Source organism: Dermacentor albipictus, chromosome 6, assembly GCF_038994185.2.
Source record: "Dermacentor albipictus isolate Rhodes 1998 colony chromosome 6, USDA_Dalb.pri_finalv2, whole genome shotgun sequence".
Classification (NCBI taxonomy): Eukaryota; Metazoa; Arthropoda; class Arachnida; order Ixodida; family Ixodidae; genus Dermacentor; species Dermacentor albipictus.
Genome location: NC_091826.1, coordinates 73896524 through 73920911, shown reverse-complemented (window position 1 = coordinate 73920911; position 24388 = coordinate 73896524). Strand labels below are relative to the sequence as shown.

At 42.7% G+C, this 24388-nt stretch overlaps 1 protein-coding gene and 1 long non-coding RNA gene across 2 annotated transcripts in view; one reads left to right on the top strand and one right to left on the bottom strand.

Annotated features, from left to right (window-relative positions):
• The window catches only part of LOC139061206 (uncharacterized), a 175280-nt gene extending 162145 nt beyond the window's left edge, over nt 1–13135 (top strand). The window contains exons 9-10 of the mRNA XM_070540859.1: nt 8414–8559; nt 9538–13135. Coding sequence (XP_070396960.1) covers nt 8414–8559; nt 9538–9822 — 431 coding nt within the window. The 3' untranslated portion in view covers nt 9823–13135. The remainder of the gene's footprint in view (nt 1–8413; nt 8560–9537) is intronic.
• On the bottom strand, nt 1899–24129 carry LOC139061207 (uncharacterized). The gene is made up of 3 exons (XR_011515258.1): nt 23960–24129; nt 8403–8537; nt 1899–3372 (listed from the first exon to the last, which is right to left on the bottom strand). It is a non-coding gene; the product is annotated as an uncharacterized lncRNA (long non-coding RNA).
• Between the last annotated feature and the right edge of the window lie 259 nt (nt 24130–24388).

The following is a 24388-nucleotide window of genomic DNA, read 5'->3' as shown; positions in this document are numbered from 1 at the left end:
TACTTTTTTTTAGCATCGCATATTGCTTTAGGATATGTTTTAAGGAATTCTTTGTATATTTTGAACATCGAAGGATCACACCCATGTTTTGTGGTGCGGTACAAGCGCTTTCTTGTGTTTCGTAGCCTATGTAGCGATCGATTTAACCAAGGATTTGTCCTGTCGTTAGTGATCGTTCTTAATGAAACGTAGAGATCAGTCATAGCTGACACTTCGTTCCTATACGGTGCCCAGTTTTCTTCGGTTGTGCGATCAGTAAAGTTAGGTAAAAGTGTCTCATTAAGAAAGTGTTCCAGATCAGAATTCATATCAACGTAAGTAGTCCTGCTGAAGTCACGAATTTTTTTGGTGATTGATCCTGTATGGGCTAGTGGTACGTGGAGTGTTATTTGAAGCCATTTATGATCACTGAAGCCATACAGGTAGGATACTGTTTCTACGGTTTCGGAGGTACCGGTTAATACAATATCAAGTATATTTGATTCTCGAGTGGGCTCGCTTACAATTAACCTGGGTACAAATTTAAACCTAAAGTAAGTTTGAGAAAATCTGTTAAGTGGCGGCATGATGAAGACAAGGAAAGCTAGTCTATTTGTGAAAAGTTAAAATCACCGAGAAGGTATACGTGATCTGAAGGAAAGATGTGCATAGCTTTTTGAATACTGTCACGAAGGTTGTATGAAAAATTTTGATCGGTCATTATTATTAATCATGTGAAAGAGCGCACCTGGTGAAGGAAAGTTGAGTGTGTTCTTGGATAAAAATGATATCAGTGGTGAGGTGTGTGTGGCAACGTACTGCAGGAGGAGCTGCCTCTTGCATGCGAGAGTCCCTGGAGTTCCCCTGCCACACAATTAAATCAAACGTCATTGTGGAAACTGCGAATCTAGAAGTTGTCTGATCGGTCATTACATGTGGTACAGCATCAACTACCCTAGAGGCGGGGGCTATGGGAGGGACAAGAATGATCCATGTCACAGAAGCAGTGTGCAAGATTAATGTTCAGTGCTTTGCGGATATATTACGAAGAGTCGTGTTGGTTTAAGACTTCCGTGAAGGCCGCAGGATTGGCGATAAGAGGGCAGGCTGCAAGGCATTGCTTAATGGCTGTAACCCCTTCCCTTCTATGCTATTATCCCGAATACTGACCCAAAATGGCCAAATTACTCTTAAGGACCCCACTGGCCAAAATGTTTTACCTCCTCGGAAAGAATAAATTCGGTTCTGCTTGCGCTGTCCCATGGATTGTGTGCTTCCATCTACCAAAAGCACGACTAAGTCCCGAGATAAAACTAGGCTCATCCATGGCATTGGTAGAAAATGCAATACAGTACACTGCTGTTGTGATGAGATCCTCTTTGGCTGTTTTTACCAGACAGCGTGGACAAACCTAGCTTGTCCAAGGCACGGAAGGGGTTAATGCAGACCTCCGTAGAGGCGTAGTCCAGTTGGTTGGGCTGCAGCAAGTGAATGTCAGACAAGGAGGTGGGCAACAAGGTCTGTCGACTAGGAGCAGTGAAGAATGTTCGTGGAGTACGGGTTCTGGGTGAGAGGTTAGGAGATGTCTGTGTTGAAATCCGGAGTAATGTCCACGACGGAGGACGGTTGAGATAGAGGTCAGGAAGGCGGAAGAGAGTTGATTTCTACCATGCAAAAAAAATTATGAGGTTTTACGTGCCAAAACCATTTTCTGAATATGAGGCACGCCGTAGTGAAGGACTCCGGAAATTTTGACCCCCTGGGGTTCTTTAATGTGCACCTAAATCTAAGTACATGGGTGCTTTCGCATTCGTTCGCATTCGCATGCGTTTTCGCACCCCCATCAGAATGCGGCCGCTGTGGCCGTGCTCAGCAGTCTAACACCATAGCCACTGAGCAACCATGGCGGGTCTGCCATGCAGAGACAGTTGGTACGAACGAGAGCAACACAATAGCTGCGTTTTGCTTTATGGGGGTTTAGGGGCTGTTGGCTGGGTAGGGGGCAGGGAGGGCTGAGGATTGGCTGCCTGGTTGACTTGCCTGAGGGAAGAGTTCCGTTGCAGCAGGTAGAGGTAACCTGACTTGTTAGCCCACTGGGTGAATGCTGGGAGGTCTTGGAACAGTTCCGGGCCACACTGCTGCTCCTGGTGTGGCTGTTAACTTTGGGTTCCGCAGGGTGTCACTGTCAAGGCAGAGGATTTGGAATTGGGCACTGCCCGTGTAGGTGGGCAGAGGCATGGATTGTTGCTGAACTGATGGCAATTCTACATTGCCGGAATTTTTGGTGGGGGCAGAGAGATGTAGACGGCATGCGTACTCTGCTTCACGGAAGGCTCGGTCTGTGGCCGGTTGGACTTCACAGTGAAGACCCCCAGCTTGGTCGTACCCGCCGCAGTGGGGGTAGCCTGGGCGGCATGTTTAAGGTTGTTCTGGGGAGTTCAGTGCGAGTCCACATGCGAGGCATTTTAGAACTCCAGTATTAGGGCAAATGTCCACACAGTGACTGAGAGCGGAGCAGACGGTGCTGAACACTGCTTGAGGCTTGTACGAGCCACAGCACAGTCATGCCTCGATAGTTCATCCAGTGTAGAATGTAGTATCCGGCAAACATGATAAGGGCGGTGTGCGTGGAGCACATCCTGCGAAAAGTGAGGACACCCAAGTCCGTATCCCAGATGTTTGCCATGAGTTCAGTCAAGGAAGTTTTCGGTGTAATATGATGTTTGACTCCTCAGCAGGTGTGGGGCGGAGGGGCTTGGTAGACACGGGCAGCTTGGTGAAAATTTGGGATTGTGAGACATTCAACTGCTTCAAACTTTGAGATTACAGAAGGGGTGTGAAGGCGAGTAGTGTGATGTTTCCTTCAGGTAGAATATGAATGAGGATGGACCCTAGTACTGAGTTGTTTAACTGGTAAGTCAGCCCTAGCAAGGAGCCGGGCAGAATGTCGACGAGCCACTAGCCTTGTGGTGGTTAGTATGTTAGTTCTCTACGGGGTGCAAATGATGCGCTGGAAGAAAGAGTATGCAGGCTGACCCGTTTGGGGGTCTGAAGAGTGGTCCCACCTTCGACACCAGTAGTGTAAGCGGGAGCCATCGTAGAGCACTGCAGGGGCATGTTGTAATCGTATGTATTCTTACGTATCGTAAAGGTCTAAGTAGCTGGCAGCAAGGTATGACTGAGGAAGCTGTAGTTGGAAAGTTGACAAACGTCACGTGTGTTGAGCAAACCATGGTGGATGGCTCCCAGAGTGTACGGCACTTCAGGAGGCCCGAGCATGGGGTAGCCAGCGAAGTTCACATTAGCTCAATGGTTTCAGAGCACACCAACAGCACATCCATTCCCTTCAGGCAGCTGTGGAAACCTCAATGCCATGGGGACACCACCTGCAGTCTGTTGTGCAAATATTTTGTATAAATGCTCAGAAACATCAGGTTTCAGAAGGTGCCATGTGGTGGCACCTCAATCTCGGAGCAGCTAAGGCTTTCATGTAGTGTGATGGTAGCGTTGTTCTTTTTTTGGCGACGCTACTGGCAGTCACACCACTCGCAAAGACAGTGGTGTAGGCTGTACAAACGCATGCTTAGAACGAGCTGGCAATCATTGTGGACAGTGAAATAAAGGGCCGCTCTGCCAGCCATGCCATGATTGGTCAACATGATGAATACATGGTAGTTTACTTGCATCTACTAGTTGCCTACGCTTTTCTCCTACTGCCACACTGCCTTTCACCTCGTCCTCTCAACAGTTCGTCCCTTTCATGAACCAAACGGATGACAAATAATTACAAAGCATTGAATGACTTGATTTGAAATCTCTAACCAATGATGATTATGACAAGTGGTGAGAGTGATGGAGAAGGAAATAAGCAGCTAAGAGGAATGGCACTACCTTCAAGTACTGTGTTAACTAGAGCCCCTAGTGGTAGCTGCTAAAATATTGGGCGCATCCGGTAGTGTGGATGACGCACTGGTGCAGCTTAAATCAAGCTGCAACTTAGAGGGATCGGTAGAGGACTAAACTGCAGCTGTGAGGCTGTAGCGAGCGCAGTGAAAAGAATATCTAGCTCTTACAAAGAGATTTACTTTTCCATTGTGCTTTCCTTACAATGTGCGAGTAAAATGCATTGACACACTCATACTAGGCATGTCTTCACATGCATTCAAAAAAGTGGTTGCAGCCCATAAGCAATGAGGCGTAGCACCTCGAGTAACTGCAATAAGATGTCGGAGAATGAGGGGCTCTATGACCTGTCACCAGTATAATAGTTCGTTTTTATGAAGTTGTAAAAATCAAGCATCGTTTCATTTTCACGTCGCAAGCTGCCATCGCCGCGGCAGCTTGCTCAACAGTAATCTTTACTGGGAAACATGTGAGGAGTGCTACAAGCTTTGCATTATCAGGAGAGCCGTATCAATTATGTGGTTCAGATTATTGCTTTGTGCTTGTTCCTTATTGAAACGTATGCTGTTTTGCATGTTGTATGCATGATTCCAAAGAATGTATACACTGTTTGCTTCACTCTGTTGACTGTTTGAAGCCTCTGCCTTACGGGGGTACGAGCCACTGCTCTAGGCTCTGCACAGCTGCCAGGATTGGCCCACATTTTTGCAGATGGACATGGATGCGAAAAATGCTGACCAACTAGAGGCTAACAGCTTCACTGTAAAAGATCACTGCATTGCATTATAAGACAGAAGAAAATGCTAGTCATTCAGTTGTATTCTATGTTTAGAAAAAAGAACTAATTGACATTACATTAACTCATTGACACGGGCGGTGGAAAGGTTTCATTCTTGTTCAAATTTGCACCGTCTGCAGTTTCAGTGGATTCATTATCGCATAGTGCTGCACTGGTTTTGCTGGCTGACAAAACTCACACAAGCTGCAAGTAGCAGAGAATTTCACATCAACGTGAAGTTGCAGAACGCCTGAATAGTCTACACCATTTGACTAAAAGTTGATCCAACACTCAGTCTTTGGTCGGTTTCTCCATGGCCACGCATTTGTGTGTTGTGCAAAAGATTGCAGCACTGTCTGTCGCGTACCATTTTACTCACCGACGGCAGTAGGGTGTGGTGATGGCATATGCAATATCACCACTCCCCTGTTCAGGGACAGGTGACTAGAATTGCGCTACGAGTATGTGGAACCTTCCGATGCGATTTTCACCAAAACCAAGTTTTTTTTTGGCACGAAACAAGTTCTGACAAGTTTCTGGAATGGTATCTTTACAGTACATGTTAACTTAATATTTGCTTTTAGTGTCCCTTTAAGGAACTCTGCCAACTCTACACACCAAGGCAAAGTCATCGTAAACAGTGCGCAAATAAACGAGGACATGGGAAAGAACACGGGACAGCAGCAGTGCGTGAAATGGCTAAGTGCCTTCTTTGAAACACATAGCGAGTTTTGTTGTCATGCCTGAAATCACTTACAGATTTCATAGGCAGAGTTCACATTCGTGGATGCAATAAAAGCTGAGAAAATTTTTTCTAAACTTTTAACCTGCTCTCTTGCAGTCCAGTTCTGGTGATGCTGAAGATGCAGAAAATACATTAAAGCAAAATTTTCATCAAGGAGACTTCACGGTCTTTTAATTAAAAGGAACTGAGTCATATGAAAGAATATTTGCAATCCTGTGTGCTTTGCGTTTCATAACATCAGAAAAACACTCGCAAAAATGGGTTATCTTTAGTGATTCGCAAGCCGCTCTCACATTACTACAGAGCAATAAGGAAAATTCTTTGAACACTTCGCTATTGTATGAGACGCTCAAAGAACTTACTAAAGCAAACGCAATGAACCACGTAATTGCATTTCAATGGATACCTGGGCACTGCAATATTCCTGGTAATACTGCAGCGGACGCAGCTGCGAATCGAGCGCACAATAACGCAGAGACAACCAATCTTCCCCTATTGCGTAGTGAAGTCCGTCTGATCCTGAGACAGACTTCTTGTCGCCTCAGTAAAACTACCTGGTTTGACCAGCAAACTAAAAACTCGGAGTTATACTCTATAGACCCATGTATAAACTTATCAATGCCGGAAACTCTAAGAGACAACAGAAAATTTGAAACATTGGTACACCGACTGCGTCTTGGTACTGCATTTACGAAACACAGAATAAAACGTGTCTCTAGTCCGCAGTGTTCATGTGGCCACCCAGACGAAGATGTGCATCACCTTCTCGAATGCACGAAATACGATACAGAAAGAACGGTACTGCAAGCTAATTTGTATATATTAGACAGAAGACCATTCACTCCTAAAAAGATACTTGGCCCATGGCCAACTGCGGGCCTCCAAAAAAGAGCACTTCTTGCTCTGAAAAAGTTTGTAGAGGACACCAACATTTTGGGAAAATATTAGGTATCCAATGATTCGAATATGCTAAATGAGTTACATAAATGTTGTTAGTAATTCATAAGTGGTTTACGTGGTTTGCAGTGTATTACATGTGTGTTTTGGCTGTTCAAAACATTTAACTTTATATATGTGTACGTGGACTGAACTAATGCACAGAGCTTTGCCACTCATGTACTGTTGGACTGTATATTTTTTATTCATCCAGTGTTCTACTGAGTGTTATATTTTGTGTCGCTATTCTCCCTATTTACACAAATTTGTTTCGCTTGCCAAGTGACAAGGAGTAGCCGGTGCCACCATAAAGGCGCCAACCTCTCCTAACATTCACTTCAACAAAAAACTAAAAAAATCGCAGAGAAAAGGCAAAGAATAGAGGTACATAGAGACAGTACATAAACGCTCGGAATGCAGGCATCCAGCACTGCGACAAGGCTGTATCGTGTCAGTGGTGTCACTTTCGGACATCGACGGGTGAGAAGCTTAGACACAATGTTTTGCGACACCATTTCCTGGCACCAGAGGCTGGAGTTCCTCCTTCTGTCAAGTGTTCCTCTCAGTAACAGACAACATCGCAGTATGAACAGGCAAAGTTTCTTTTAGTGGGTAAAGCACACGGTGCCCTGTCCTGCCAACTTTGAAATTATAAAGATACTAGGGCTGAAGCCAGAACATGCCAAAACCTGGTGACCAATACTAAAGTTCACCTTAATGCTGATGTTGTTGTTTATAATTTGTATTTCTAAATTAATAAAACGAATGCACCAACTTAGTTCTATTAAAAATTTTGAGAATAAGCACTTGGCTGTAGCTGCAGAATGGCTAGCCGAGTTTAAATGAAAATATTTATTGACTGTTCTTTAATGTTCACAATGTTGGCCCCATTCTTGTGCCTTTCCATATTCAAATGCACCTACGTTACTATAGCGACCCCCAGAGGAAACATTGGTGTTGCGTTACCATATGATACTTTGTGGAGTAGACAAAATAGAACTACAGGACATGCACTGTAGGAGGAATATAGCTACAGGAGAAAAAGAGCTACAGGAGGAAAAGAGCTACAGGAGGAAAAGAGCTACAGGACACTACAGGACACGCACCCCGTACTTCTCTTTTTCATGTCATTGTCATAAGAGGTTCTGCTCACAGTGGATTGTTGCCAAGCAGTGCAATTTGTTATCCTAATAGGCGCACAATACTAAATGTGTACTTATCTGCCTTATGGCACTTACCGATGCACGAGGTTCACACTGAGTAAATGGGAACAAATGCTTTTGAAGTACTTCTCTTCCAACAATTTGTTGCTGCAACACAGCAGCAATGTCCACAAAGCACTTCAGGAGAACAGAGTACTTATTAACAGAGTACTCATTTCCCAACAAAGGAACAGAAATGTGGTACTACTACCAACCTGCAACCATATAAATAATATTGCATCCTTTTCAAATCATTCTTTTCAGCAGTCAAATCATTCTGTTCAAAGCAGTATGCTACATTAAGCTGGATTTATAAGCTGCACTTATGCAATACCAGAAACATTGGTCTTATGAGCAAAGTCTTGAATAGGCCAGAAAAAAAGCAAGAAAAAAAAACTGGCATAAGGTTCCCATGCTAGCTGATGAGATGGGGACACTGTCTGCTTTGGGTGCGTAAATAGTTTACCGATATTATTATTACTGCATTTCAAGAAAAAACGCCAAATGCTTGACCTAGCATGTTTTAATAACTTTCTTATTTATTTAACAAAATGATATCTATGAATTGATATTATTACACCGAAACTGTTACTCAGACACGAAATTCAAGTGGAAACACTTTGCCCTGCCTCCTTGAACCATTTTCCTTGAAATAAATGGAAATCAAGTCTTGAAAAAAGTGTTGTACCAGAATAAGCTATCTTATCATTGCATTTTACAGAGTCCCCCCAAATGAGACTCCAATAACGAAAGTGTAAAATTATTGATGCCACTATGTCGACTGTAGTAAAGTGCCCAGAAAATCGGGCATTCTGCAACAGAATTCGAGGAACATGGTGGGCACATCTTTCTTTCTCACACTTTCTGCAGTGTCAGCGCCCCTGCGCGAGTGCACGGAATGGCGTTTCCCATGGCTCATCGGCCTCTGCATCTGCCTGGCCGTACTGCTGCTTGTCATGCTCATTGTCAACATCTTCCTCTGCTCTTCATTAACCTGCACATGCACCAAGACAGAGGTACGTGCTCAGGTAGCTTCGGCTTAGTCTGTTGCGCTTGGCAACAGAGCTACAGCACCAGGCTTACGTAGTTAGAACCCTACAAATAAAGATCAGAGTGATTTCAGTAAGTGCAGCAGCAATGTTGAGAGCACAGGAGTGTCCACCAGGTAATCAACTTCATGGAAGCAGGAAACAAGTTTCTGTACACAGCCGACTAGATGTTGCAGCGCAAAGAGATCGAGACAGAGACGAAGGCTACACATGCGGAGACATAGCTCCTTGTACAGAGAGTTATTCGCATGACTTCACGAGTGTCATATTATTTTCCAACTTGCAGCTCTTGGCCACCTGAGATAAGCAGACCAAGACAATGTGCAGCTTTTCACTGTGCTAGCTACACAACACTGAGGCAGCTGCAATTACAGCTCTGCATAACCCATGAAAAATGAAATTATGGGTTTTACTGTCTGGAAACTGCACAGCGTGTTATGAGGAACGCCATAGTGGAGGGCTCCCGATTAATTTTAAATGCGTGGAGTTCGTTAATGTGCACCCAAAATACAGTTGCAAGAGCATTTGTGCATTCTGTCCCGATTGGAATCCAACTGTCACAGCTGGATATTGAATTTGCGGGCACGTGATCAGCAAGCAGCACACCACCATGGCTGGTACCCTTTTGCCCATTGTGGTGTATGTGCAAATAATTATGTGAATGCGGTGCTAATGACAAAAATGCTTGTACAAAATGATGCACATCTGATGCTAATGACACAAATACATATGCCCGGCTGCATGCACCCACTGGCCCGAGTTTGTTGTCTGCTCGGCAAGACAGCCTCCTACAAGTGGGAGGCAGAGTTGAAGAAAGGTTCATTTTAAACAAACAATGTTAGCCGTGGATCTACAAATTGGCTCACGAAATTAAGTGCCTTGACTGCTCCACGAAATGCACGTGCAAAATAAACGCTAAACTCTTGTCCATTCCCCGATGCCCAGGTTGAAGAGAAGGAACCGTCCGAGATGGAGGATTACGACCCATACAAGGGCAGCTGGGTACCAAGCTCGCAGTACGGATCCCGGACATCGCTTAACAAACCAGGCTACACCTCTGGCGGCTCCACCCTCAACTCTGCTCGATCCGTGAGCAATGGAAGCGACCACTACACCATTGTTCACTCCAGGCCTAACAGCCGCTACTCGCACCATTCAAGCAAAGAGCCGCTCCACCGAAATGGTCCGGCATCACATCTCTCCAACGGACACTACAATTCCAGAATATGATCACCTCCCTTGGACAATGCAAAAGACTGACATGTGTGTTTTCATTGTGCTTCCAAGGGAATTGCTGTTAGTTATTTTGAGACTACTATTAGTTTTTTTTTAAAGAAAATGACACTGACTGTGGACAGCTATGTGTGGCAGCTCTCGGAATAGCAAATTGTAGCTGCTTTGATGTGAAATGCTATATACTTAGTACTAATGATGCAAGCACTGTTGCAGGCTTCATACGGGCTAGATAGGAGTCAACCTTCTTTTGTTTGTGCATTCTCTACCTTTGACTGGGTAGCTGGCTTAAGGTTTAGAAAAAGAAAAAAAACTCGGCGCCCTGCTATACTTAGGATGTCTGCCCTGCAACCCCAAACAAGGACATACAGCATTGCGAGATGAACACAACACGGTGTTGTACCCCCTAAAGAAAAATAGTCAGCTACGATACTTCAGTTATGATGTTGCAAACTTTTTGTATTTAGAAAGGGAGGCTTTAAACACATTCCAAGACAAAACAAAAATGAAAACATACTGATACTACTGCACATTATGCATTACCCCCCTCCCATTAAGACGTGCAACAATAAACATGCCTGACTGCCGGAAAGAGAATGGTAACATAACTCCAAGCTCTAAATTCTGGTATGAGGATCAATGCTCCAAGTTAGGTTCCTAATAGTACTTGCAAAAAATAATAGTTAAGATAAACAACAGATTTACAACTAGGGTCGCTAAAAACAAATAAAAAGACAATTTTTAAATCACAGCATTCAAGTTTTAGATTCACTACACAAAGTAGAATGTGTGGACATAAAAAAAAATATACACGAATGCTTTCTCTTTTAGAACACAGCAGCTACAATACATGTATATCTACAGAGAACATTTGTAAGCCCAATAGAGAGATAAAGAAGTAAACAAAGTTATTATATAATTCAAAATGCAAAATGAATAGACTGCAACAATGCTGCTAGCTTGTATCACAGTGTGCACGATGCGTGGTCAATGTCCAATGTGAAATGAAGTCGAGTGCTGTACAAACCATACATTTGCTTGTTCCACATTTGAGGCAGCACAAACTTCCTCCGCCTTTATATTGTTGCGTTGTTCATATTCTTCAGAACACCTAGTCCTCACTCAACGCTTCATGTAAAGTTTATGGCGCACATCTCTAAAAAATGACTTTTTTTTTTTTGCATAGACTATCTTCTACAACCATTTCTCAGGCAATGCAGCTTTTATTATATCTTTCCTTTGCCACGTTTGAAACGATGGCAGCATAGCAACCAAATGCAAATGACAGCTTTCCATGATTGCCTTCACAAATGGAGCATTTCTCTAATTTATTTAGCATGCATACGAGATTCTTTCCCAATGATGCATTTTAATTTCGTTAATCATCCAGCTTTTTGTGCATTCCGTATCATCCGTCGAAGCTCCAACATGATGGTTAAGGCATTTGAAAAGATGTGAGATGTGTAAACAGAATCCGTAAATAACCTTTCTCATCTCGGCTAGGGCATACAAACAGCTCTGACTTGCTTTTGCTGTTTCGAAAGCTCTCCGAGACTTGCTTTGTTTGAGTTGGATAGAGTAACTGCATCTTGTATGATGAACATGAAAATTTCTGTTAAAAAAGAACAATTATGCTCTACTCTACAGCCTGTTACAAAGAGTGAAGTGTATTCTGCAAGTGAAGAGTGAAGTGTATTCTGCAATATGATTGCCATTACCTTGGGCACAGCCTTAATGTTGTTACACATAAAAGGATAAATTTCATATGCAAGAATCCAATGCATGAAATATGGGCCCACAAAACCAGCCCAAATTAAGCTGGCTCATAAATGCATTGCAGCAGGTGGCATACAGAAACTATAAAACTGTGATAGTCAAGTGCCGAGATCGATTACTTGTACAAACAAAAACACAGTTTGATTTCAGCACACTCAATTCTTATTTCTAAAACACAACCCAAAATTTGGTTGCGGCACAACTTGCACCATTGCTTGGCTTTTCTTGTTCTTTATTATTTGTTGCATTCCCAAAGCTCAATCTATCTGCTCATGTGCAAAATATTCACTTTTGCGTGTGACATACAGTGAGCACAAATTTAAATACAAAGTAAGAAGGTTTACGTCTGACTGCCTGGCTTTTCATACCACGTGTGGGTGTTTGCTAAGCAAACCAGGCTTTTGAAATTTCACATCCGAGCCTCCCTCACCTTAATGTAACGTGCAATCTTAGGTGAGCAATACTGAAGATACATTTCTGTTTATTCTTTCTTGTTTGTGTTACAGTTTATGCTGGTAGCACAATACATCACCGTCTAATTCTTCTCATCCTGAAACATGTGCTTCCATTAATGGCGGCTACTTGAGCAAACTTAGGGAAATACAAGATATATATATATATATATATATATACATATATTTTTCTCCATGTGTGTGTGATGTCCGTTGATTATTTTGTCACAATGTGCCATGACCTGTTGCACAGTGCTCGTCAAACAGCACTCTGTTCAACGCTATTTTTACTAACACTGTTTTTATAGCGATGGCTCTGTCCTCGTCTAAGGTTGTGCATGTTTGTAGCTAGATGGAGATCAAAACCAGACCATTCAAGCAGTAAACTTTTTTGAGAGTTTATGTGTCATAAGAGAGCATCCTAAGAAAATAGCAGGCAAAAATTTAAAGTTCTAATAGGGAGAAAAAGAAATAGAAAATACCTCAGAGGTAAAGACTTGGCTGACAATTATGTGAGCACAATCTCAGCATAGATAGAGCAGTACGTAATGCAGAAAGCCAGGTGAATTGGACCTTCAACATCTGAGACACTTCCAGTGTTTCAGGGGGAAAAAGAAACATCTAAGACGAACACAGAAAAGATAAGAACAGTCTTGTTGTCCTTTCTATGTTTCTTTAAGGCATAGCTTTTCTAAACACAGATTCTCATTTTGCAGGATATCAGCTGTGTGTTTTAGAATTGCTTTTAACGCCCACAAAGAACCACACCGAAAGTTGTGAAATGGCTGTTGCAGTTTATGGTAGTGAATGAATGTTCGCCTAATCAAAAGATTACATGTTCGTTTTTTTTTTACACTTCACATCTGTACCAAGTACAGAGAGCTCAGAAAAATGACATTGTCAATCTTAAAACACAATGTTGTTGCTCAAGAAGGCCAGCAGAAATTGATGTTGGCATCTCTGCCTTTACCGTAACATTTCCATCGTCATGTGTGTGTTTATGCAAAGCCTTACCATGTTTGCGCAGTGTGTGTAAATATACTTTTTTCTAAATGTGTACATTAAAAAGAAGTCTTGTTTTAGTTACTTGTCCATGTCTCATTTCTTCCAGCATGCATATGGACTTTTCTGTGACAGTCTTTCTGTAGATGGCTTTTATAGTGAACAGCAGTCATGAGTTAGGGAATACTGAATGTGTCCCGTCTGTTTGCTACAATTTCGAAGGATCCTGATACAGCATTTAAAAAAATTCAAGAACACACCTGTGATGACTATGCAAGTATGCAGCCGCTGGGCTCTTTTCTTGCACTTGCCTCTAGAAATGCTGCACCATCTAGTAGCACATCCATGAACCATGGGAGTGGCCTCTAAGACACATGCCATGCCAGTACGTGCAATAGTAAGAATTAATTCCCTCCACCCTGCGAGCATTTGGGGCAGAGCACAATAAAGCTTCAGGCTGCTGTGCTACGGGGTCAATGCCACCCAGCAACAGAGAAACTTTAAAGGATTTTCGAGTGGGGCATTACTCTTGACATCGGCCCACATTTTTTAGACTGCACTATCATCAGGATCAACCCATTGAAATGATCGGACAGGCCAAGAATGCCATTTGCATTAACACTGCGCATTGGTGTCCGGGGTGGAACTAGCCCTTAGGCATGTTCAAGCTGAGCATTCTAACCTCTACACTATGCCTGCCTTCCAGAGTGATCAACCATTATAAGCTAAGAAATGGGCTAAACATGTATCATACTGGCTGAGCATTGGCTGAGCACACTGGCTGAGTAGTTTGGAGCCCACATAAGCAGTTAGAGATTAATAAGTTAGAAGCAATGCAAAAAAAAAGCTGTGCGATTTATATCTCATCGTTACGATCGCGACTTTTCGCCCTCTTCAACACTTTCTTCCTTGAACCTAAACACGCTCTCTTCTCATCACCGTGTCGAATCATTCAAATTCTTGCATTGCATTGTCAATTCTTCGGTTGGGCTCTCAAATGATAATTACATTAACTTCGCGCCGGGATCAGCAACGAGAAAACATCAAGACCTGAACTTGATACCCTACTACGCACGCACTAACATGTTCAAATTCAGCTTTTTTCCCCTGTTCAATTGAAGACTGGAATTCATTACCTGGGTCCATTCGCTCATGCTCATCCCGAATTTTTGCAACCACCATCCTAGATGCATAATCGTGCTCACCCATGCCCGGCAGCATTTGTATAACTTTTTGCATATTTTCTTTCATCAGTGCTCTTTTGTAAAAGTGTTCACTTGTGTTTACCGCTGTATACTCCAATGCACTTTCTGTGCTTTTTCTCAACCCACTCCTGCTATAGCACAAATTGCGCTGCAGTATGTATAAATAAATAAATAAATAAATAAATAAATTAATTAATTAATTAATAATAAATTCGCCAGGAAGTGGAGAATGCTGCTCAGTAGGAAGAAAAGGCCTTCAGCATGCTGCGGTTGAGGCCAGACATAAGAGTATAGAAAAGGAAAAAAAACAGGAAACAAGCTTTGAACAAGCTCTTGCTGCTCTTGCAGCATGCTGTAAAAGAAAAAAGATGCTCACCATCGAAGCAGAGTTTGGAGGGCCACAGAAGGGGCTTTCACATAAGCTGATCAGAGTCGAGAAACTATAAGCCTAAAAAAAAGCAACCCGGAAGCAGGTGCGTTTATTCTTTGAAAACACTAGGTAGGAGATGGTGCAGTGGCTCAAAAGTAAGCGGACTGGCAAGTGAAAAGAACAGTGATAAAACATAGCTAAAGCAGTAATATAGTTGAAGGACCCCTCACCAGGCCACATTGCAAATTTTGGGTTATACACTGGAAGCTGCAAAACGGCATCTATGAAGTAATTTACTATACATTTTTCAGGTAGGTTCTGCCCCGTTACCGTGCCACCAGGAGGCGAGTGTCACTGCTAATGGAGAAACCCTCTCTCTTGTGCCTCTAGTATTGTTCTCAAGCAGCGTTCCCTCAGTGCTTCTTCCTATACCAGAGCCTCGGCATGTACTCCGGCATCAAGCCCTGCCTCCTTTTCTTCCTTTTCTTGCAGCGTTGTGTCTTCCGCATTGGATTAGTCACGGTGAGTGACGAAGCACACACTGCGAAGAGGCACTTGTGCATGTCATCGTGTCTGTCTGGCTGGGAGGAGACTTTTCTCGAGAGGGAAGGTGCACGACCTTAGCTTTGATATTTCGGCTGTTTCCGCGGTGCGCAGCACTGTAATACTTTGTAGACACAATCTTCAGGGTTTCATGTATATGCTACGCCTGTTTGTTTAAAATGGCAACACCTTTAAGGAAAAGAATGGGTCACTGGATTCCACAGGTTTGGTGTTTCATTGCGAGACTGACATTTCGCATCCTGGTACAAGACATGTTTCACGATGGATCACAGACTCAGAGTTTCAAATGCTAGCTCCCCATATAACGCCAGGTTTCATGAATTCAAAGGACCACTCGTGCATTGCGACGCTATACCCTACATTTCAAGCTTAGTTGGCAACACTGTGGAGGCTAGACAAGTAATATGTGGTGGCATAAGTGTCACTCCAGACGCTTCACACTGTAGTTGTTTTTGATCTGCGATGCTTCCTATAAAATACCTACTTCGTATAATACAAGTACTACATGCGCATGCAAGGTTACATCAAACCATGCATTAGTACTTGTGCACTTTAGTGTTTCCAATGACCAACATACTATGTTTTAGTTTTGCTGGCGAGCATTAGCAGTGTGTTGTGCCTGCTGGTTGCAGGAGCGTTTTGGTCCACTCACTCAATGGTAAAATTGGTTCAGACCTGTGACAAGTCCACGTAATGAACACATTTTGCAGCATAAAAGTGCGAGACTTCATGTCGCATCAAATTGCCGTTTTTACTCGTGTAAAGCCTGCACCTGCTTTTCTTAATTATTATTGGGTGAGCGTTTTACATGAGGCCCTCACCCTCATGTAAGAGTGTCTTGAACTGTACTCAGACTGCTACACAAATAACAAATATACACAATCACTGAGGTCGGCCATGAACACATTTACAGTAACCAATCGATGTTTTGGACACGGACTAGTGCAGTCTTTTAGTGGCTTGTGGGAGTTAAGCAGCACAAATGTATGGGCGGGACGCTTAGTACTTATTTCCAAATTTTCGCACTCCAAAGTGGAGGCGCCGGCCTTATACGGGCAGATATGGTGCATGATGCATACCTACACCTTTCTTTTTTATGTTGATGCACTATTTTTTTTCATTGTGAATGACAGCAGCAAGAAAAGTTTAGACTCTAGCCTTAATATTGTTGCTTGTTGTGTATGAAACGGAGTATCGACCGTTTTGCTTCTGAAACGAATTTTCAGCCAATTGTAGACCACATGAAAAGATTGCTAGAATTGCACATTATCTTCAACATATATCATCACAAAACAACTGCTTTAAGTGGTGACACAAACTAGGTTTACAAAATTCAGTGCAAAAGTTTTTACTCAGAAAAATTTCTGTATTCAGAACAGATCTTAGCAACAACTTGCAGAGCTTAGTACCTTCACAGATAAATCTCTGTTCCTTTTTTGTCTTTTTTTTTTACTTTAAGAATACTTCACACTCTTAGCCTGCATCCTAAGCCCTATGACTGCTCCCATCAAAGTTCTTGAACTTACGATTTTTTTTTCTGTGATCACTGTTCTATCAGGGTTCATGGCCTCTTATTCTTCTGGTATTAGTGGTAAACTGCTAAGTTGCCAACATGGCACAAATTCCGGAGCTAAAGCAATGATGTTATGAGGAATCAGCACATGTACTAACTACACAAATAAAAGTAAGTGTGCCCCAAGGATTTGGCAATAAGAATGATGCCCAGTGCAACTTAACTATAACAACAAGTACACTTAAGTGGACCTTTCAACATCATTTATGAAATGTCTGGTCAGGTTTGTTGATGGATTTCACACTACAATAAATTGCACAAGGTTTAGCAAAGATGTCCCTGAAATGAAACTATCAGAGTGATCTCCTGTAAAACTACATCACTCATGAAGAACAGTGGTCAAATAACAGATGCCTGCTCTGAAATACACTTCCTCTGGAGCCAGCATTCTGAACACGGGCACTTGTCAAAACATTGACTCCCTGATTCCGTGTTCGACTGCTGTTGCTCACTTCAAATCTCCATCTTTCAATGAACCCTCTATCTTATTTGTATACAAGATATGTGACAAAATTACTCCAGAGGACTTGCCAAATACAAGTTCAATATACAACAATCGCTATAGATTTTAACGTATTACTAAGACTACAAGAAGAGCAAAGCATTCAGACTAAAAGCAAAAAAAAAAGTACAACACAGTGTAAGACAAAATCTATGCACTTTAAACAGACATGACAAAATATATCTTCAAGGAATTAGGAAACAGAGTTAAATGGTCGCATAATTTTATGTTAGTTGCATGGAACTGAATTACAAATGCATATGGCAATGAAGATCGTGGTAAAATTTCCAGAATAGTGCTTACTCTGGGTAAGAGTTGGTTACCTTGTCGAGAAAACCTTGTCATATCCCAGCTGCAGAATGTGCATTTTGTGGTAAAGGGTGTCTCCTCAGAAAAATTTTGTCACATACCTTGTACAGTATACAAATACGATTCTTTTTGTTTTGACCCTGTAATGCCCCTCATGTCGTACATGCTACACTGAATCGTATAGCTCCAAAATTTCATTTAAGTACAGCAGACCTAATGCATAGCCTATACTAGTGTTTTTGATACCCTGAAGGCAGCTTTCTGCTGTGCATAGTTAAGTAAACCAGTTACTAAGTAACAAATTGCTATACTAAGTTTATTCATTGAAAAAAAAAATATTTCAGAATTTCTTTTTATAAATGTACTCTACATGGCCAAAAATAAAAGCAATAAAGTTTTTCTAATCTTTATTGATGTGAAACGGTGTTTAGGCATTACAGGAATAATGTGCTATGGAATAAATTAGTTTTGGAGCACTTCACACTGCCGCTACCATGCCCTTATGCTCATCCACTTGACTGTAGCACGAAGCTACACAGAGCACTGCACTAAAGGCTATATGCAATGTACATGTGGAACGATTCCTACCGTGCTCCACCTACAAACACGCCGAGCTTGGGCCTCAGCACATCATTAAGGTGGCATGTTGCAGCCCCTCATCATGGTGGCCGTCTCGGAGGCCATAATTTTGTTGCAGAAGTATTAGAATAACAGAAAGCTGAGCAAGTTAGTTGAAGCTATTGTAGCGAAATTAAGACAAACACAAAGCACGGAGGACTGAACACCCACTTACACTACACTCACAACTTGAGTGAGTGTATTTGCAAGTGCAGCGCCTGCGGCGTCCCGTCCTCTGTTCTTCGTGTTTCTTTTAATTGCTCTCCAATGGATTTAACAAACACCAACCACTTTGCCCAAAAACAAGTTCAAAAACAAGTATTTAGCAAGTTAGCAGATATTTATGGCATGCAAACATGGACAGAAGGGTTTATCCAAGCAAGCGCCAATAGGTTTTGTGTCCACGCTCTTTACCACCAATGTCTGTCGTTTCAGTTCAAAGTAGGCGCTTGTGTTGTGCTGCTTAGTCTTTCCATGCCCATGCTTTGCATGCCTGCCTTTCCATAACACGAAGCAGCGATATTCCGCTACCAGATGGCCCCACGATCTTGTGCGTGATGAGGATTCTCAAGTGAACTAGTCTAAACAGGGTTTCTCATCAAAATTTTTTTTGCTTTTGTCAGAGAGACGGCTCAGCTGTGACATTTTCACATGAATCTTCCCAGTAGCCACTATGCTTTCTCTTGCATAACAGTAAGAAAAGGACAAGTGGCGGAATATCACTAAGTTTATAGGAAAGACGAGGTAGCTTTCAAGGTAGTCTTTCATGTGAAAGTGTGACCTTAGTCCGCAGCACGTAGAAGATTAATGTGTGCCTCAGATGTTACAGCAGGATTGCTTGGCGACAATGATAGTATAGTTACCGCACTTACAAACCAACCATGGCAGCTCAGCAGCTAGGGCGTTGTTCTGCCAAGCTCGAAGTCACAGCTTCAATCCCTGCCACAGCGGCCACACTTGGATTTGGGCAAAACACAAGAATGCTCACGTACTTAGGTTTAGGTGCACATTACAGAAACCAAGATGGTCAAAATCAATCCAGAATCCCCCACGGGGGTGTGCCTTTTAAATCAGATCATGGTTCTGGCACGTAAAACCCCAAAATTTATTTACATGCTGTGCTCAAAGAGCTTTACAAGGCCCTTCAGCATAACTGAGTGTGGATAAAACAAGCTTCAGTAAGCTTGTTTGGTACAAATGTCAGTCTTATTGCTTCAGGACGTGCTGAAGAACACTTGGCAAGTCATTAGAATGAGGCAGGCTGGAAAAAGTTAATTGTTTCATGTCACATACAAGCAAGCAACCTCAATAAGGGCTTTGAAAGATTTATGTTCAATGATCCTGCCTCTGCAAGTTCTTTCATTCTTGGCAGAGGTAGAGGCTTGAGATAACACAGTATCCACAAGTTCCTTGGCAGAGATAGAGTCTTAAGATAAAACAGCATCTACAAGCGCACCTGTGGTTCCATATTCAGGTAAGTCAATAGCAGTGCTGTCATCGATCTAGCATTTCCTGAGCAACACATGATCATCGCACCCTTTAGTGAAGAATGTCTGCCACATATTTGTTAATATTGTTGACCTCACTGAACTCTTAAAAAAAAGTGCATATTTTAAAAACATGGATCAAGCTTCAAGCCACTATTATTCTCCTATATTTATTGTCTTTCCCCCATCTCCATGTACACTATAATGCAAAAAGGTCAAGGACCACAGCATCAGCAAAAAAAATTGAATTTTCATCTAGCAGAGCTTCACAACGTGGAATTTCTTTAAAGGGAAGCTGAAAGCTTTTCCAGAAAAAAATGAGCGAAAAGCAGTACGTCATGGTTTTCAACCCTCTGAATTCGAATATCACATCAAAATTGAGCGAAAGAAAGCGCAAACATATTTTATTTCGACGAAAAGTGCAGCAGCAGACACGCCCAGCTCGCACGCCTCGTTTCCACCTGTGATTGGTCGGGCGCCTCGTGACGTCAACAATGGTGTTCGTCCGGACCGACTGCTGCCGCTACAAACGAAGCATGGTGCAAGGTAGTTTGGTGCTGTTTTGCTGAGACCCTCGTGGAAAATTTCGAGAGCTTGCGTTTCTCTGAGGAGTTCGGCGTTAAGTCCAAACTCCACGAGGGCGTTTTCGCTCGACAATGACGGGCGACGGCTTCAAGCGACAAAACAGGCCGTCGCTTGAACAGATCGCTCTGTGTTGTCGCTCGATCGCTCGTTTCTAGAAATCTAGAACTCGTCGCTCGGAAGTGCTATGAGCAACTAGCAAATAGTGCGAAGCCGGAACTGGATGTACATAGCTCAAATACTACTGTTTGTCGCACGGAACGAGTAAACTATTGAATTTTACACATGCAAGAATAAGAACCTAGTGCAAGGCCTTCAGAAATATTTTATGCTCCTTTTTTCAGTAAAATACATCAACTTAAATTGATAAAGCATGCGTCATTCTAGTTACGGCGCGTATATTGCTGCCCTCATACCGGGAAGTCGTTGCTCAAAGCTGTCGCTCGCGTGGAGTTCGACTTGCAGGCAACGAGTGAACACGACAGCCATTGCCTCGCATGTCGCGCTGTCGCGTGCAAGATCACTTGTAAGGGTTTTATACTTTACTCCCTACATGTACAAGCCAAGTGCGAAGAGCCGGCCTCTCCAAGAAGCAAGACATGCTGGTGCAAGCACTGCTTTCCATGCGAACGAAGGCGAAGTGTTAGCCTCTCCTTGTATTGGAAATGTTCTTTGGTGAGTATGTTTTTTGCTAAGCTGCATTCAGCGTTCCAGTGAGTACGTTTCCGGGCAAACAACTGTAGTGTTATGTTCCTGTATGCCTCCTCGTAGAACGTAAGCGGTGATGCGATCTTCGGCATTTGTGCGCTGCCCCAAAGCTGACGGCAATCTACACAGACGGTTTAAACGCGGGAGAAGTTTACCGGCTGTTGTAGCACGTGTAGTATAGAACCTTCATCAGCACGCCATCTGCACGCTATTCATAAAAGGCGAATTCCGTCGGCTACGCGAGATGGTCGGTTTCTCTATGTGTGCGAGAGAAGAGGGAGCGCAGCATCCTCGCGTGAGCAGGCTTTCCAACACATGCAAACTTTACGCTTGCACTGCATTATGGTAGCTGCATGCATGTTTCACAACACATGTGTGAATAGAAAATTTGCGGCGCTTGGCGATGAAACCTGCGTCAAGGGTTGGAGATAAACATGCACCTTCCGTTCAGCGTGCTAACACAAAGGGGAACCCAAAGCATGCATTATTGATAAACTCCGATAGTAATCGTGACGGAAGTGGTTAGAGCACAACACTGTTGTTCTTGAGCGCTTGAAGTTGTTTCGCTTCACAGCAGCCTCTCACTTAGCTGAAAGCTTCTTGTCTTGCAGGAACTAATGGAACATCAGAACATCGTCACGGCCGCTGGTGTTCATGCCAGCGTAGGCTGCACTGAACGCCGGCATGATTGGCGTACAAGTTCAATTGATGCGGCGCACGTCAACTACCACTCTACATAGACAAACAAAGGGATGTAGGGTCGAGCGAAGCAGATTAGGACGGCACACACACAGAAATAAGCCCGGTCAGGCACGGTCGTGGAGACTGCGAAGGAACGGAACACCAGTGCTGACGTCACTAAGCCGCGGTTTACAGTCTCCGCTTGCATCGTCAGCGTCAGCAGCAGCGCGCGGCGCTCGACGGGGGGCGGAGCTACAGCGCAATTTTAACCGACGATTGCGTCGCTTCTAAGTGAAAAATACCCCCCAAAATTTTACCTGCGTGGTTTATAACATTCCCGCATCCGTATACGAGCGTCTTATTGAATTCGACATACTCTTCAGCTTCCCTTTAATAAAATGCATTGGTTGAACAAGTGTATGTAGGCCATGCCACTTGACCTCAGATGGAATGCCAAGGCAGTGAAAAAAAATTTCTTTTTCTTTTTTAATGGTAGCCTTCGTCAACAAACTTTTGCTTCTGAGTGTACATATGGTGAGGCTGTACATTATTTGCAAACTATTCGAAAAATATTCAACATTCTATTCAATTTACTTCTGGCACTATTCAATCCTGTGCCAATAAACGCCCTTCCCACACTCCTACATGAAAGTAGCCTCACAAGGAAAGAAAATGCGGTGTCGGTTTCTCATTCCAAGCAGCATTGTTGTGGGTGAATTTTAATCTCACACATATCTTTGTACATGACATCATAATCAGCTGAGCAGCCAAATGTTGAAAGCCAGAAAAACATGCCCCGTCACTGTGGCCATGTCATGGCCACAGTGATGAGGCATGACAATAGACTGGTCTTTCTTTTTCAAATCTTTATCTGTCAGTTTATATGTCTGTACATATTAATGTGGAATATACTTGTCGGTCCAGAGCATGTCCTATTTTTTCTGCGTTTGTTCTTAATTGGTGTTGTTTAAATCGGAATAAAGTTAATAAACTGAAAAATACACAAGGTCCGATTTATATTTACACAATACTCGATTTACATTTTCGGTGATCTGAAGTTTCTTAACGTACATTGAAAAACACACGATGCATTTCGACCTATCACAACACAGCCGATGTGGACGAGAAAATCATGCTAAGGATCATAATGCTGTAACTGACATGGCACCATCGTAGCCAAAAATTTAGGTTCGCCATATTAGGAAAAATATATATATTTGAGGTAGTATGTGTTTTAATTGAAAGGACAGACATTTTCGATGCGGCAGATTAACGGATTTAATCCAAGCAGATGCTCTTACTGATTTCGGTAAAGGTCAAGCAGCTATGGCGCCATTGCACTCTAAACTCGCACGTGTCAGCTGAAGCAACTTCTTCGTGACTCCCGTTTAAATCACCATTTCAGGAAGTTGTTCAATACCATGTAAGGAAAACAAGGTGTCGTGACCTACAGCTACTACAGCAACATTTTTGAAACAGCACAATCATTCTGGTGCTCTTCAATCTGTTGTTTTATCACACGCATGTCACTTAATGTGCATATTATATTGAAGTTATGTCATTCACTTTGAAAAAGTGTGTAAAAAGCTGCCGTTCTCACAACAAAAAATGGCTGAACTGGTGCAGGTGTTTGGAATTAACGACAACTGCATACTAAACTTATAATTTTCGATCTCACAAACTGTTACAAACGTCGTTAAAGGGAGGTTCAAAGACGTATTACAAGCGGTTATATATTGCAGCGATAACCAGACTGCACTATCGCTATAGGAGCCCCCTTACACTTGCATTGATGCTCGGTTGCTGCCTTGTACGACGTTTCCAGTGCTGTTGGAGCGCCCTGTGAAGCGACCAGGCGAACATACCGAAAAGAAACAATTGCCACACAGGTTCCTGGGAAGATTTTGTCTCCCAGAATCTTGCACTCAACTGTTAACAAGTTCACAGTTAATTCTAAACGAAACGACGCATTGGTGTTTCGTTTTCAGGTTCACCCCAAAATGTACACTTCCTTCATGCTTAGATATCTGCTACAAAGCAATTACACGCCGCACTTCGATGTAATTACGCGTAACTGGCATTCGTTCTTCCTGTTCAAGCTTCAATTTATGCTGACATGTTTACTGCAGATGTTTTGGAATAGGTCCTAACAGAAACTCGAAGCATCTGAACACTGACATAGAAATAATGCTGCACTTGTTAACCTTAGGTCGGCTAATTTTATCAACGCGTGTAGTTCTGACGGCGATTTACGCTTCTAAACGCTTGGTTCTCGGCCTCTAGCGGCAACGAACCCATTACTTACCACTGAAATTTCAGACGAGGAAGGACTAGCTGCCATGCTCTTTCAGCGAACCGAGTGCGTATGTAATAAGTGTCGGACGGTGCAACGCGGCACAAGTGATACAAATCTGGCGCGAACAATAGCCCTTCTTATTTTGTCGTCTTTTTTCAGTAGACGTGTCGAAATTGCTGTCACACCATGCAAAAAGAAAAGAAAGAAAGCTAGACAAAGCTTATTTAAACAGTGGTGTTAAAAACTAAAAAAATATAAATTCAAAGTATAACGAACCATAAAGTTATATTATTTTAAATGCAAACGTTTATTAAAAAAAAAAATATTTTTTATTTATTTTTTACGTCTTAGCGTATGACACGTGACCTTTTCTACAGCGAAGTTATAGTATCTACACATAGAGTTAGTATAGTAGTACTATGTGTCTAGAAAAATATT